At 29.5% G+C, this 12,955-nt stretch overlaps 1 protein-coding gene across 2 annotated transcripts; it reads right to left on the reverse strand.

Annotated features, from left to right (window-relative positions):
• Positions 1-1,368: 1,368 nt before the first annotated feature.
• On the reverse strand, positions 1,369-9,528 carry LOC109801556 (RNA helicase family protein). Of its 2 annotated transcripts, XM_083066594.1 has the most exons (14): positions 9,275-9,525; positions 8,510-8,679; positions 8,363-8,409; positions 8,150-8,230; positions 7,800-8,016; positions 7,028-7,445; positions 6,515-6,718; positions 5,538-5,698; positions 4,781-4,966; positions 3,581-3,812; positions 3,105-3,304; positions 2,872-3,006; positions 2,456-2,663; positions 1,369-1,827 (listed from the first exon to the last, which is right to left on the reverse strand). In XM_083066594.1, exons 2-13 carry the CDS (start codon positions 8,563-8,565, stop codon positions 2,480-2,482), a joined length of 2,121 nt encoding a protein of 706 aa, XP_082922720.1. In that variant the 5' UTR covers positions 8,566-8,679; positions 9,275-9,525; the 3' UTR covers positions 1,369-1,827; positions 2,456-2,479. The 2 variants fall into 2 exon arrangements, with proteins under 2 accessions (XP_082922720.1, XP_082922721.1); XM_083066595.1 differs by lacking the exon at positions 1,369-1,827 and having other exon boundaries at positions 2,456-2,644; positions 9,275-9,528.
• Positions 9,529-12,955: the final 3,427 nt, after the last annotated feature.

The following is a 12,955-nucleotide window of genomic DNA, read 5'->3' on the forward strand; positions in this document are numbered from 1 at the left end:
TAATTACGCACGTAACGGCTAATATTTTTTAGTTTGTTATTATGTATAACATTATTAATAATATATATAAGATAATATTGAGATTAATATTTATACGACTAGGCGTTACAGATGCACTTTAGAGAATAAAATAAATAATAATTATTGATTAAAAAATTAATAAAAATTATGATAAAATTATATATAATAGTAATAATATTATTATTATTTAAAATTAATTATAATACTTATTTTTAATCAACGATTATTATTATACTTTATTCTCTAAATTTCCTATAGAGAAACCATGTTCTACCTGCTATATAAAAGAGTGAAGGTATCCTACCAAATCTATATCAAATAGATGTTTTATATTAAAATCAGAAGGTGTTATGGGAAATTGATTTTATGATTCCTTGCCCTTTATTAAACACTATCGTTTTGAATGATAAACTACAATAATCAACAAAAATTAACGGACGAGCTACTCGTGCTCTACCATATGCTACTTGTGCTTTTGCTTAATTTAATAGCTTGTGAGTACTGCTAGTTTAAGCTGCAGATAAAGTTAGAAGAAACTAGCAAATTGAAAATGAAAATTTATGCATTCTGTTTAAACAGCAGCAAAAATTTAAAAATAAAATGAAAAGGACATTACATAATGACAGCATACAGGGAATATAGCTAGATTAAAGCTTGTACAAACAAGATGTGCCTTTAGTGTAAGTTAATTGTCACATAACATTATATCCATAAAGTTACCGGTTCTTATCCTATAGATAGTCAGTGTCAGTGACAGTAACTTGATAAAGCAAGACTACTAATTTAAAGTTTAAGTAGACCTCATTTCTGAATGAGGGAGAAAAGAATAGCCCTCTCACCTAGAAATAAATTGATATACAGTGTACATAAGTGTGGATTCATAAACTGACTTTTCAGACTAATTATACAATACATACTCGAGAAGTTTAAGTCATGTTCATACTTGAGGTTGGTTGATTCGAATTTGGATAAATATTCGATCTGAATAAATTTAATTTAATTTAGATTAACTCAAATTTCATAAGTTTTTTACTTAATTCAAACCGAACCTGAACCAATCTAAAGTTGATTGAGTTAATTTAATTTAGATTATTAGATATATAATGAGTTTTTTTAAAAAAATTAAATTAAAAAAATATTTTTTGATTTTCAAAATAAATAAATTTTTTAACATTAACTAAATTGATATATTATCAAAAATTAACTAAATTAATAGATTTATAATATAGTTCATCTTGATTTCTTTTCTTAATCTACTTAAAAATTTCAAATATACTATTATATCAAAATGGTACTCAATATATTACAATATAATTTTTTTAATTTTTAAATATTTTAAAAAAAGAATGAAAAAATCTACATGTTATAACACAAAAATGTCTTTAAAATAATCAAAATAATACTTCCATATTAATTGTTAACTAATAAAAATGAAAGATAAACCAAAATGATACATATTAATGGGAAAGAATTGAACATTGAAGAACTTAAATAGTCCACTCAATTCCGTTGTTCAGGCCACCACACAATGAGGTCACAACTGTAAGGTGTGCCCTACTACCTATCACTTACTCGTTCCTTAATCTCAGTGCTCATGGCTTCCCAAGAGAAAATAACGTAACAACAACCCAGCAAGAAGTGATAGTAATTAGAGGATTTAGTGGCATCTCCACATCCCAGGGGTCCAATGGTTACCAAATGCCAAAGCCAAACCCCCTAAAAAGATGTCATTATGATAAGATCCATGAACCAGTGGCCCAGACAATATCTGAAGATTGCACCGATCTGTTCCAACAGATAAATAACCTACAATATCAAAAATCAAATATTTTCAGCACAAATATATGTTGGGGGAGGGGGAATGCATTGTTTATGCAACTACAGTCCAAAACTAACAATTTTATCCCTGTGAACAAGATTTGTCATTTTTATATTAATTTTGGATTAGGCAATTATGGTATTACAATTATAGCAATATATAGATTGTGACAAACTTGTCGAAGGCAATCAAGGTGTTCGCAGTGTTTCAAATACTAGACAGTGGCACGTAATGGGCTGGCGGTCTGCCCCAAAAACGCTATATAGTGGAATAACCACTAATTGGAAATTTTTATATAGAAGAGGGAAGTTTCACCAGATACAGCTCAATACTTTTATTCAAAATTTGGTGTTTATTTCTTGATCCCAACATATACACCATCTTTCAATTAATAAAAGAAAAACACAATTTTTCCCATCCCTTAGACCCTTACCCACAAATAGGTAAGATACAATTTTCATTTGCATTAAGAACAATTATGAAGTCAGTAATAGGGGATTACGTGAATGGGGGATGTAAACCATCAATTTTGCACATAATAGAAGTATTTAAACCAGCCGAACAAGATCATGTATAAACAAAATAAGATATTAAGATAATGGTAATGTTAATCACCTGTTTAGTGGCACCGTCACGAATTTAATTCTGCATGGCATAATATTGAGGAGCCAGCTCGGTTAACCATAGGTAATCAACTCTGGTTAAATTTCGGACATACTTGTTATTAGTTTGGACCAATTCATTATATATCACGCACTCTGGTTTTTGCCGGAATAATACAGAAGAAGGGTGGATCTGCACCACCTGACCACATGCCAAAGCCCTGTCATGTAACTAAGAAATAAGAGTCTCTTTTTATAGTAAAGCATTATATGATAAAATTATATATGCAGGTAAGGATTCCAATTAGTGAGTCAAAATACCAATAAAGAAATTCAAAACTAACAGTAGAATTTGAGCTTATAACAGAGGAAAAGAAAGCAAGCTACAGAGACGGATCAGCACAAGAATTTCTAGGTTGAATTAGATACCTGTATGTCCCCTCTGGTTGCTTTACAGCTGCATTGAGGAAAAAGGAAGCAGTAAGGCATCTGCGAAATTGAAGCATATCATCTCCACAAGATGAAAGATTCAGACCCATTTGTTGAACATGTCCCTGAATCTGCCTGCAAATAGTATTTTAGAAATGAGAAAGCATAAATGTCTGGACTAGAGTACATCATAAATAATATTTTGATATTTAACTTAAAAATAATAAAATTACCTGTGAATGTCACGAGCATGTCTAAGAGACCGGCTATTAATAAAGTTTTCCTTGCACCATTTTCTATAAACCTTTTCACACTTTGCTGTACTCATTTCCATTGATCTCTTCTCCAAGAAATCATTAGATGCTCTATACACATTAATCAAAGTGATGTGGTCTCCCTCTGAACTTGAGAAGCATTTCATTGCAGTTCTTGCCTAATCAAAAATGGGAGAAACACAATAAATTTAAATAAATAATAAGCGGGAACAGATGGTATTTAGAGATATATGAAGACCAGAACCTTCATACAGTCTATAATCACTGTATATGTTCAAACATTCATATGATATTTACAGATATTTTGTTAAATTAGAGAGATAGACTAGTGCAGTATATAATCACTGACTCATCTTTGTATTATGTTTCATCAGAACAGCAAAATAGAATATGATAGGTAGGAATACAATACAGTCGGAGTTCAGTCTTTAAACCTCTTCTAACTTGTCACGAGGACTATAAAATATGGATTCCACAGAAAGCAGTGCTACAGTTATCAACATCTCCTCCAAGCAGTTAAACTGACTAGCTAAAATAAGAGCTTTGGAATAAACAGGATCCAAGGGCAGTCGAGCCATTTGATGCCCAACGGGATCAGATAGTTGACATTCATCTGTTAGGGCACCTAACAATAATAGCTGCTCGAATGATTTTAGAATAGCTGCCCTGTTCAAACAAGATATAAGCACAAGCTTTGAGTAATATTTGCAAACTCAAAATATTTTTAAAAATTATAGTAACAAAGATTTCTGAAAAAAATGCAAATGCAGTTCTGGAGTACAATGCGTGAGGTGAGACAGCATCACAAATATTTTAACTCACTAATGAGTAATGGCTGATGCAACAGAATAGAACACAAAATCCTTTATACACTACAACATTACATTTGGTCAATCAGAAGTGTTTGTTAACTTTGGGTTTTCTTCCTAAGACTAGCCACTCGTCAGTGGGTTCTGATGTTTGCTTGCATAATGGACACCATAAGGGAAAACGACTACATATGTCATGAGCACATGCACAATTAAATATTCGAAATGGCAGCACAACCCCAAAACTTCTATGGCAAGATAGTAGATAGCATGATGGCTGCTATACTAAAAAATTATAGATAAAAATAAATAATAAAGTTAAAATATTGAGTTATTGAAATGATTGTATCATGTATAACACACTTCAGGACAATTGGACTTCTTCACCTAAATTTGTTTCCTCATTGGGCACATGAGTTCTTGATAAAGTACATTTTAAAATATTTTGTAATTTTCAGAGTCAGACTCATAGAGATTTATCTTAACAGATATAATTTCTTGTTCAAGTTAATGGTCCAAGCAAGTTTTTGATAGGTTTGGTCTATAGATTCTTCTGAGTTACTTCATTAGAGGAATATTCCTAAAAGTATTTCTGCAATAATATTATATACATATATATAATATATATATATATAATATCTTTACTAAATTTTTTTTATTTATACAAATGCCATACTTTCTTATCCTTTCTGTCATCTAGCTACTCCTACAATCAGCTTTATTTTTCAACATAAAGAGAATTTATCAACAAAAGAATGGAATCACATAAATATCCACACAAATGTAGGGAAACTGGCAGACCGAAATTCTGGAAGGTTGTCTCACCTTGGAGGTTTCTCAATGAAATCGAACCCTAGAATGTCATCAACACCCAAAGCCTTAAGTTGCAAAATGACATTAGAAAGGTTGCACCGCTTAATCTCTGGCAATGTTGAATCCTCGAGTTTCTCAAATTCTTTTTCTGGATATAAGCGGAAGCATTTTCCAGGTCCTTCACGCCCTGCACGCCCACTAATACCAAAAAAGGACAATATTAATAATCAATTTGCATTACTTTTCTAGTAAAATTATTTAATATTAACAGCATACCAATCGTTTTATTATAACCAAAATAACATTTAATAAGAAAAACATAACATAAATCATAATTCAAGAACGAGCAATTGTATAAAATAAAAATGTTCAAAACTTAAAAAATATTTTTTTATGAAAAAGAAAATGATACTTTACATTAACAGGTTAAGGTTTATTCTTTTTCATAAGATATGGTACAAGGTTTATAGTCTTCCACATTCACCAACAAACAATTTAAAATGGACAAGCACTGCAAGCATACTTATCTACAAGCAAATAAATAAGAAGTACTAGATAGATTGATGCTAGATTCACATCTAAAATGTCCTAATTTGCAACACCATGTTTTATTGAGGAAAACCAGTGATGCAACTTATCAAACAAAAATGAAAGGAAGTCATCCTTAGTCAAACTGAACCCAACTTACTTCATTTTCATTAATTGAATTAATTCAACCAATATTTGCTTGCGGGAATTAAACATTAAACAGACTAATCTAGCACCACACCTTCTTTGCAGAGCTTGTGACTTCGATGTAGGTACTATAATCAAGGATTCCATGCCTTTTCCAGGGTCATAGGAACGTGCTTTAACAAATCCAGGATCAATTACATATTTGATTCCAGGAATTGTTACTGATGTCTCAGCAATATTAGTTGCCAATATAACCTTCAAAAACAACAGAGATAAGTTTAATACAATTAAAAAGAAGTATTACCTGATATGATATAAATATCACGAGTTTATCGTAAATATAAATAAATTTACATTAAATAGGTGATGCTCAAGTAAGAAATTATAAGGTCCGGCAGATACCATTTTATTATATCCATGTATTATATATAGGAATTATAGCCATTTCAAACCACTTAGTTTCTAGAGCAGCAGTGTTAGTTGAGAGCAATAAAACATGAGTGGTAATAAAGGTGATGGTAAAGATGATAGTAGCTGTAATGGCCCTTTATGTTGATAGGCTGTATGACCATGGGTTCATTAGTGGCAGATCATTGGTTTCAATACAAAAATGCTTCATGGTATGCGTGATTGCTAATAGAAGTGGCAGTGCAGTACAAATGATAGAAACAGAAAATGATAATGTTCGTGTGCATAATGCTGTCTACATTTGTTATCAATTGCCAATGAAGAGGGAAATGATCATACACAAGTTAAATGTGCCCAAGAGAACTTCCAGCGATGAAATTTGCATATTAAAAGATAAGCCATATGAAATCATGAGCATGTGTCCTAAACCTACAGGGACTCGAAATAATGCAACCAGCATTAATTTAAATTTGTAGACATTATCAGATAAAACAGCATGTTTCAAGAGAATTGAGTAGTAACTTCGACAAGACACATAAAACTGCTTAAAATAAATAAAAGCAGTTTAACAAATAATTAACTAACACTTATTTTCCCTATTTTATATTGAATTCTACCCACAACAAATATAAATTAGAGAGTTCAAATGCAAATCTAGGGTACCTTTCGAAACCCAGATGAAGCTGGTGCAAAGACACGCATTTGCTGCTCAGATGGAAGAGCTGCAAATATAGGCACAACTAGAAGCTTCTGATTTTCTTGAGGTAATTGTGGGAGTTTTTCATTGATAAGCCTTTCAACAGATTCAATCTCTTCTTGCCCAGTAAGAAATACTAGTATATCACCAGGGCCCTCGTCTAAATGAATCTATAAAATTAAGGACATATGACTTTAAACAAAAATTTTATGAACTTAATTTCTCGTTCATCACAACAATGTTAAGCATGATCCAAAAATACATAACCAAGAAAGAAGAGACAGTGCACAAACACGATAGAAAGAATAGAATAGGATGCTTCATGATATATGAAACCGTAAATACCAAAAATGGATACGCTGAACCAATACAGTGAATGCACCGAGACTAATGCATTGTTTAGGATCCAAAAATATTTAACAATAAAATAAAATTTGAATTACATTATATTGAATTCATCGGCTGAATAAAGCAATGACCTGGAATATTGTTATCAAAGAAGCATCTACATAATCTGTCTCTGCATGGAGAGTATAAAATATATCTACAGGAAACTGTCTCCCTTGGATGTGAACGGCTTTGGCACCACCAAAGTACTCAGAGAAAGCACGTGCATCAAGACTAGCAGACATGATGATTAACTTCAATGGAGCATACTTCTCATGGCGGGGCTTTTTAAGAAAACTACCACTCTGATCATTTTCTTTCTCCAACATGACATTATTCACATTCTTGTTTCCAAAATTTAGGCCTCGACCATCACTGACAGAACTTGACCGAGCAAGTTGTACACTTTTTAGCAACCCCATCAAGACATCAGTGTGAACAGTCCTCTCATGTGCTTCATCAACAATAATAACAGAATACTTAGAAAGATAAGGATCCAATAATGCTTCCCTGTAAGCACAACAAAATGCATATCAACTCTCCTATACTCATAAAACTATGGGAAACAACATATTTTAATTTGAAACCTTTTAAACAGCTCCAAATTATGTAACCATCTTAAACCCACTACCCTACTCAATAAGAGGGGGAATTGTTCAACAAATCACCAGTCCTTGAATCCCACTAACTTTACACAAATAAAATTATAAAAAATCGCATCTAAAATTAAATGATATATATCTATTATAGTTCAGTATCAAGAAGGAAAAAAATCATACGATTGCATTTTGATTGGCCAAGTTTTATAAAATTGATCTTAAGAGAAAAAGCAAACAAGTAGTCCATGTTATGCAAAACTTGTACCTCAAAAGCAACCCATCTGTCATATATTTGATCCTAGTTGACCCGGAGGTAGCATCATCAAATCTAACAGAATACCCGACCTTCTGGCCCAACTCAACACCACATTCCTCAGCAACTCGTTTGGCCACAGTGACAGCAGCTACACGTCGAGGTTGCGTTATCCCAATAACCCTTCCATCGCGGCCAAACCCAGCATCAAACAGAAACTGTGGAATCTCTACAAAGCACAACGCAACCAAGTAAAACCCACTATCCCTATAACCTCTTCGTTTTTTTTCTCCAGAAAAACCAAATTACAAATAACACTGTAATAACTAATAAGTGCTCCATAAGGATAAAATGTAACCTACGAGTGGTCTTTCCACTTCCAGTTTCACCAACAATAATCAACACATCGTTCTTCCGAACCTCTTCAGCCAGTCTTTTCTCAACTACAACAGAAATAAACAATGGCAACAATAATAAGCACATTCTGAATCATTATTATGCATTTCCAGAGGTTGAAACTGAAAGTGAGGACATCAAAAGGGTTTAAGCCAATACATAGGTAGTTAGATACATACCTGAAGCAATCGGAAGAGACTTCCTCTGTTGTATAATCTTCTGCCTCCTGCGAAAGAAGATATTAAATCAAATATTGAAAAGTTTGTATTTAACTTTTTCCATGTTGAAGAGATTAAGAAACCCCCTAAAAGGGTTTAGGAGAATACCGTGCAGAGAATTGGGTTTGGCGATTGGAGAAGTTTCCCCGATGCACTGAAGGCATGGTAGCTACAATTGATGCACAAAGGAAGCAACACAGAACTCTTTTTGGCACAACACAGTGAAGGAACTTGAAATTATAACCACACTTGTGTTTTCTTGCTTCCAGGGTCAAAACCTATTTCACGATCCAATTTAGGTTTTGAAAAAACAAATTCACACTATTAAATAGCCTTTTATCATTATAAAAGAAAATAGTATTTCCTCATTCCCATAACATGTGTCAAAAACAAAAATCAACATAAGTGTTATCTTAGTCACAAATTGAAAGACTAAGTGTGTGTTTAGATCAGTGTTTTAAAACATCTACCAGTCATCGTCTCAATCAGAGCACCGAGTCAGCGGTTCAACCGATGGGTCACTAATTGAATGACATGATGCGATCTCCATTAAAAAAAATGAAAATATTCATGTCATATATATTCCATTCTTATAAAATTCATACCATACTTCAAAAAATTAGATACACCCACAAGTTTACTTATTACAAGTTTACAATTATAACAGATAACAGAGCAAGCAACTCAGCAAGCTACAATTAATAGTTTACAACAGAGACATTGCCAATCAACAGTTAGAAGTTTACAACAATGCAATTAATAGTCTCGTACAATTACAACTAAGCAATTAAAAGCCTGCAATCACAACAGAGCAACTAATTTAGGCATTTAGAATTAAAGAAATTAGTTAAAATGTGAAATGAAATCACTAACCTGCAAAAAGTTACAACTCGCGGACAGTGGAAGTGCGATTTCGATTGCAGACGGACTTCGGAGTTGCGGTTGTGCGAACAGCGGAGGCCTTGCGGTGGCGCGCGCCAACAGCGGCGGGTGCGGGGCGGAGGCCTTGCGTTTGTGCACGCCAACAGCGGCGGCTTACGGTTGTGTCGTGCGAAAAGGAGGGATTATTTCCCAAGTAGCAGCTCAGACAGGTTAGCTCAGAGGCTTTTGAATCTTTTCATATTGACCTTCTTCAAATATTTTCCTTTCTTTTTCGGCCTTAAAATTTTATATACATTATTTTTAATTTTTATAAAATTATTTTTTATTTATAAAATGAATAAATTTTATTTTAATTTTTATAAAATATTTTTATTTTATTTCTTAAATTTAAAATAATTATTTTTAATTTTAAATAATAATTTTAAAGTATATAAATAACATTTATTTTAAATATTTATAAATTTTTTTTAAAGATACTACATAGTAACATGGTATCTCTAATAAATGCGGATAATATTTAAGAGAATTACTTAATCTTTTAATGTATAAAAAAATAAATAGTTAAAAATGATTATATAATAATAGAGACTAAAAATAATAATCTAAATTTTAGAAAAAAAAATGAAAAAAAAATGTAAAGATTAAAGTTAAAATTTATCCATTTTGTAAAGGTTTAAAAAAAAAAATTTATTTTCTTAACAATATTTTAAAATATTAATATTGTATTACATTATTTCTAATCATATTAAAGATAATCAAAATATTAAAAATATATTTAAAATTTTTTTCACTTTTCTTAATAATATTTTTAAAATATTAATATTATATTACATTGTCTCATAATAAACATATTAAAAATGGTCAAAATATTAATATTAATAATAAGTTGACTCAGTTCACGAGTTTGATTAAATTTATGAAAATTCTTAAATTTAATGATCAAATTAAAAAAAATTGGACAAAATAATATATATATATATATATATATATATATATATATATTATAAAAAGAAATTTATTCTTATATGGTAAATATGTACTTTTTTATAAAGAGTATAACTTCTTTTTATTGGGTAGGTTTCTATACGAATAAAGTCGTATCCCTTGTTGTGACTTCATGTTAGGTGGAAATCAAATTCTATTCTTAGCTTTTTTTAATTAAATATTGAAATTTAATCAAAGTGTTTTTAATTATTTTTCTTTAACAAGAATATTTTTTTTGAAATTCTTCATAACCTCTTATTTTTAATAATATATCATTTTAGTTTATTAATGAAAAAATATTATTTTAATTTATTAAATTAAATTTAATAATATTTTTAAATAAATTATAAATTATAAATAATAATCAACCCTATATAAATTAGCAGAAGAAAAAGTACTTGGTGCCTCAATTTATTTTTTTAAAAAAAGTTATTAGTTAATACTAAGTTTTTGAGTAAGTGTAATTTGTAAGGCTATTTTTTGAAAAATATGGAGAAAGAAAGAATAATTTAAGAGGTAATTACAGATTTATAGTGACAAAGTTGTCTATAAAAATGTGTAGATCAAATGAGATAATCTTCTTTACTAATAGTAAGTTTAAATTAGAATCATATTGTTTTTAGAGACTATTTTTCAATGAAAGTATTTTTAATTATTTTCTTTAAAGATAATATTTTTAAAAAAATTCTTAATTTTATTTATCTCTTTTAATTATTATTTTTGAGTTTTATTTTTAAATTAAATTTTAATATGAAAAAATTATCTATAGTTAAAAAAATCAAAATAAAGAATATTTTTCATAAAATTAAAATATAATTTAAATGGTCAAAAGTATTTATTTATTATAAAATTTATTTTTGTCCCTAAAAAATGAACAAATTCTAATTTTAATCCCTATAAATTATTTTCCCATTATTTGTCAAAATATGATCATTTTACTTATTACATATTTAAACCTAAATTTTAATTATAATATAATTCTTCTATAAAAAAAAACCTATTCATTATAACTTTTTATTATATAAAATAAAAATTAATCTTATACATTACACATATTAAAATATTAGCATTTAATAAAACAGAATTAAATAGAGAAAAAAAATAATTAATTAGATTATATTGATGATTTTATTCACTATTCAGTTCAAATTATTGAAAAACTTAAAATTCTAAAAATAAGAAGAAATTGATCAAAAATACAAAAGAATCTCCTCTAAAAATTCTAATCTTCATCAGTTTTATTAATTGGATCTATATCTCAGAACTAAATTAATAAGACAATCCAAAACTAGTATTTGTGCATTATGAAATAATATTGTATCTCTTAATTATTGTTTCGGATTGAACTTGAGACCTAGTTGGAATAATGTTCCGTCATGACTAGAACCGTCAAAATGAGTTGTGGTCTGTGGGTCAACCCGACCCACCTTGAAAATGGGTTGGGCCAGACTAAAATAAATAAAAAAATTATAATAAGTGTGTATATTTCAACTCGGTCCACTTTCACCTGGCCCACCAACCTGGGTGGGCCGGGCAGCCCACCTTTTTTTTTTAAATTGAAATTTGATTAGATTTATAATTAATTATGTATAATGGGACATTGAAATTTTTATTTTGGACTTTTATCATAGTTTGTATTTTATTTTGTATGATGAGCTTTGACTTATGACTATTAATGATGTTAATTTTATGATTATTATGTTAATTTGAAATTTTAATTTTGTTGATAATTTTTTTTACTTTTTTGGTGGGTTGGTGGACTAGCTCGTTTAACTCACCAACATATGATAGACCGGACCGAACCAAGAAAATTTTGAGAAAATTAAAAGTTGGTCGAACCGGATTGACCTGCTTTTAAAGTGAGTCAAAGTGGACCGACCCATATGGATCAAGCTACCCATTTTGACAACTATAATTGTGACCTAACATTGAAATCTGTCAATTACTAGTGTTGATCAAAATCAACATCCAAATACAAAATTCTTAATATAAATCACGAACAATAGATACCAAAAAAAGGAAAAAAAGATAAATAAATTGTATAAAAATAATCTTTATAAGAATTAAAAATTTTAAACTTTTTACTTCATTATATATTTAACATAAAATTATTTATTATTATTTTTAAAATTTTCTCTAAAAATTTAGCATTTAAAAATTTATTTATTTTTTAAGAAACTAAAAGAAAAGAGACATTTCATAGTATTTCCAAATTCAATTCTCATAATATTAAAATAATGTTTAATAGTAGAATCATGTTTCATATATAAATTAATTATATTTTCAAATTTAAAATAATGTTTGGACCATGAAAAAAAAAATTGAATCCTCAAAATATTCCATTATATTCCCTTTCAAACAATAAAAAATTAGTATTTCTATCCTATTTTTATTCTTTTCAATTCTTTCCCTCTCTATTTCCATTAAAAAAAAAATGTGTTAAATGGATGTTAGTAGCTACATGTGGCTTCTAACCCTTTCCGTTGCACAAGTTTGAATGTGAAATCTTACACAAAATATATAAAAGTACTCTTATCATATAAAAAATAAATAGTAAAAGATGATAAATTACACAATGCCATCCCTTTTATTACCATTTCAATGTTTTCCCCTGCTTGTTTCAACATTAAACGAGTGATTCACTGATTTGAAAATTAGTGAAAGAAAAACACAAGAATTATCTAGATA

This window comes from Cajanus cajan, chromosome 11 (genome assembly GCF_000230855.2).
Source record: "Cajanus cajan strain Asha chromosome 11, NIPB_CcT2T_4, whole genome shotgun sequence".
Lineage (NCBI taxonomy): Eukaryota > Viridiplantae > Streptophyta > Magnoliopsida > Fabales > Fabaceae > Cajanus > Cajanus cajan.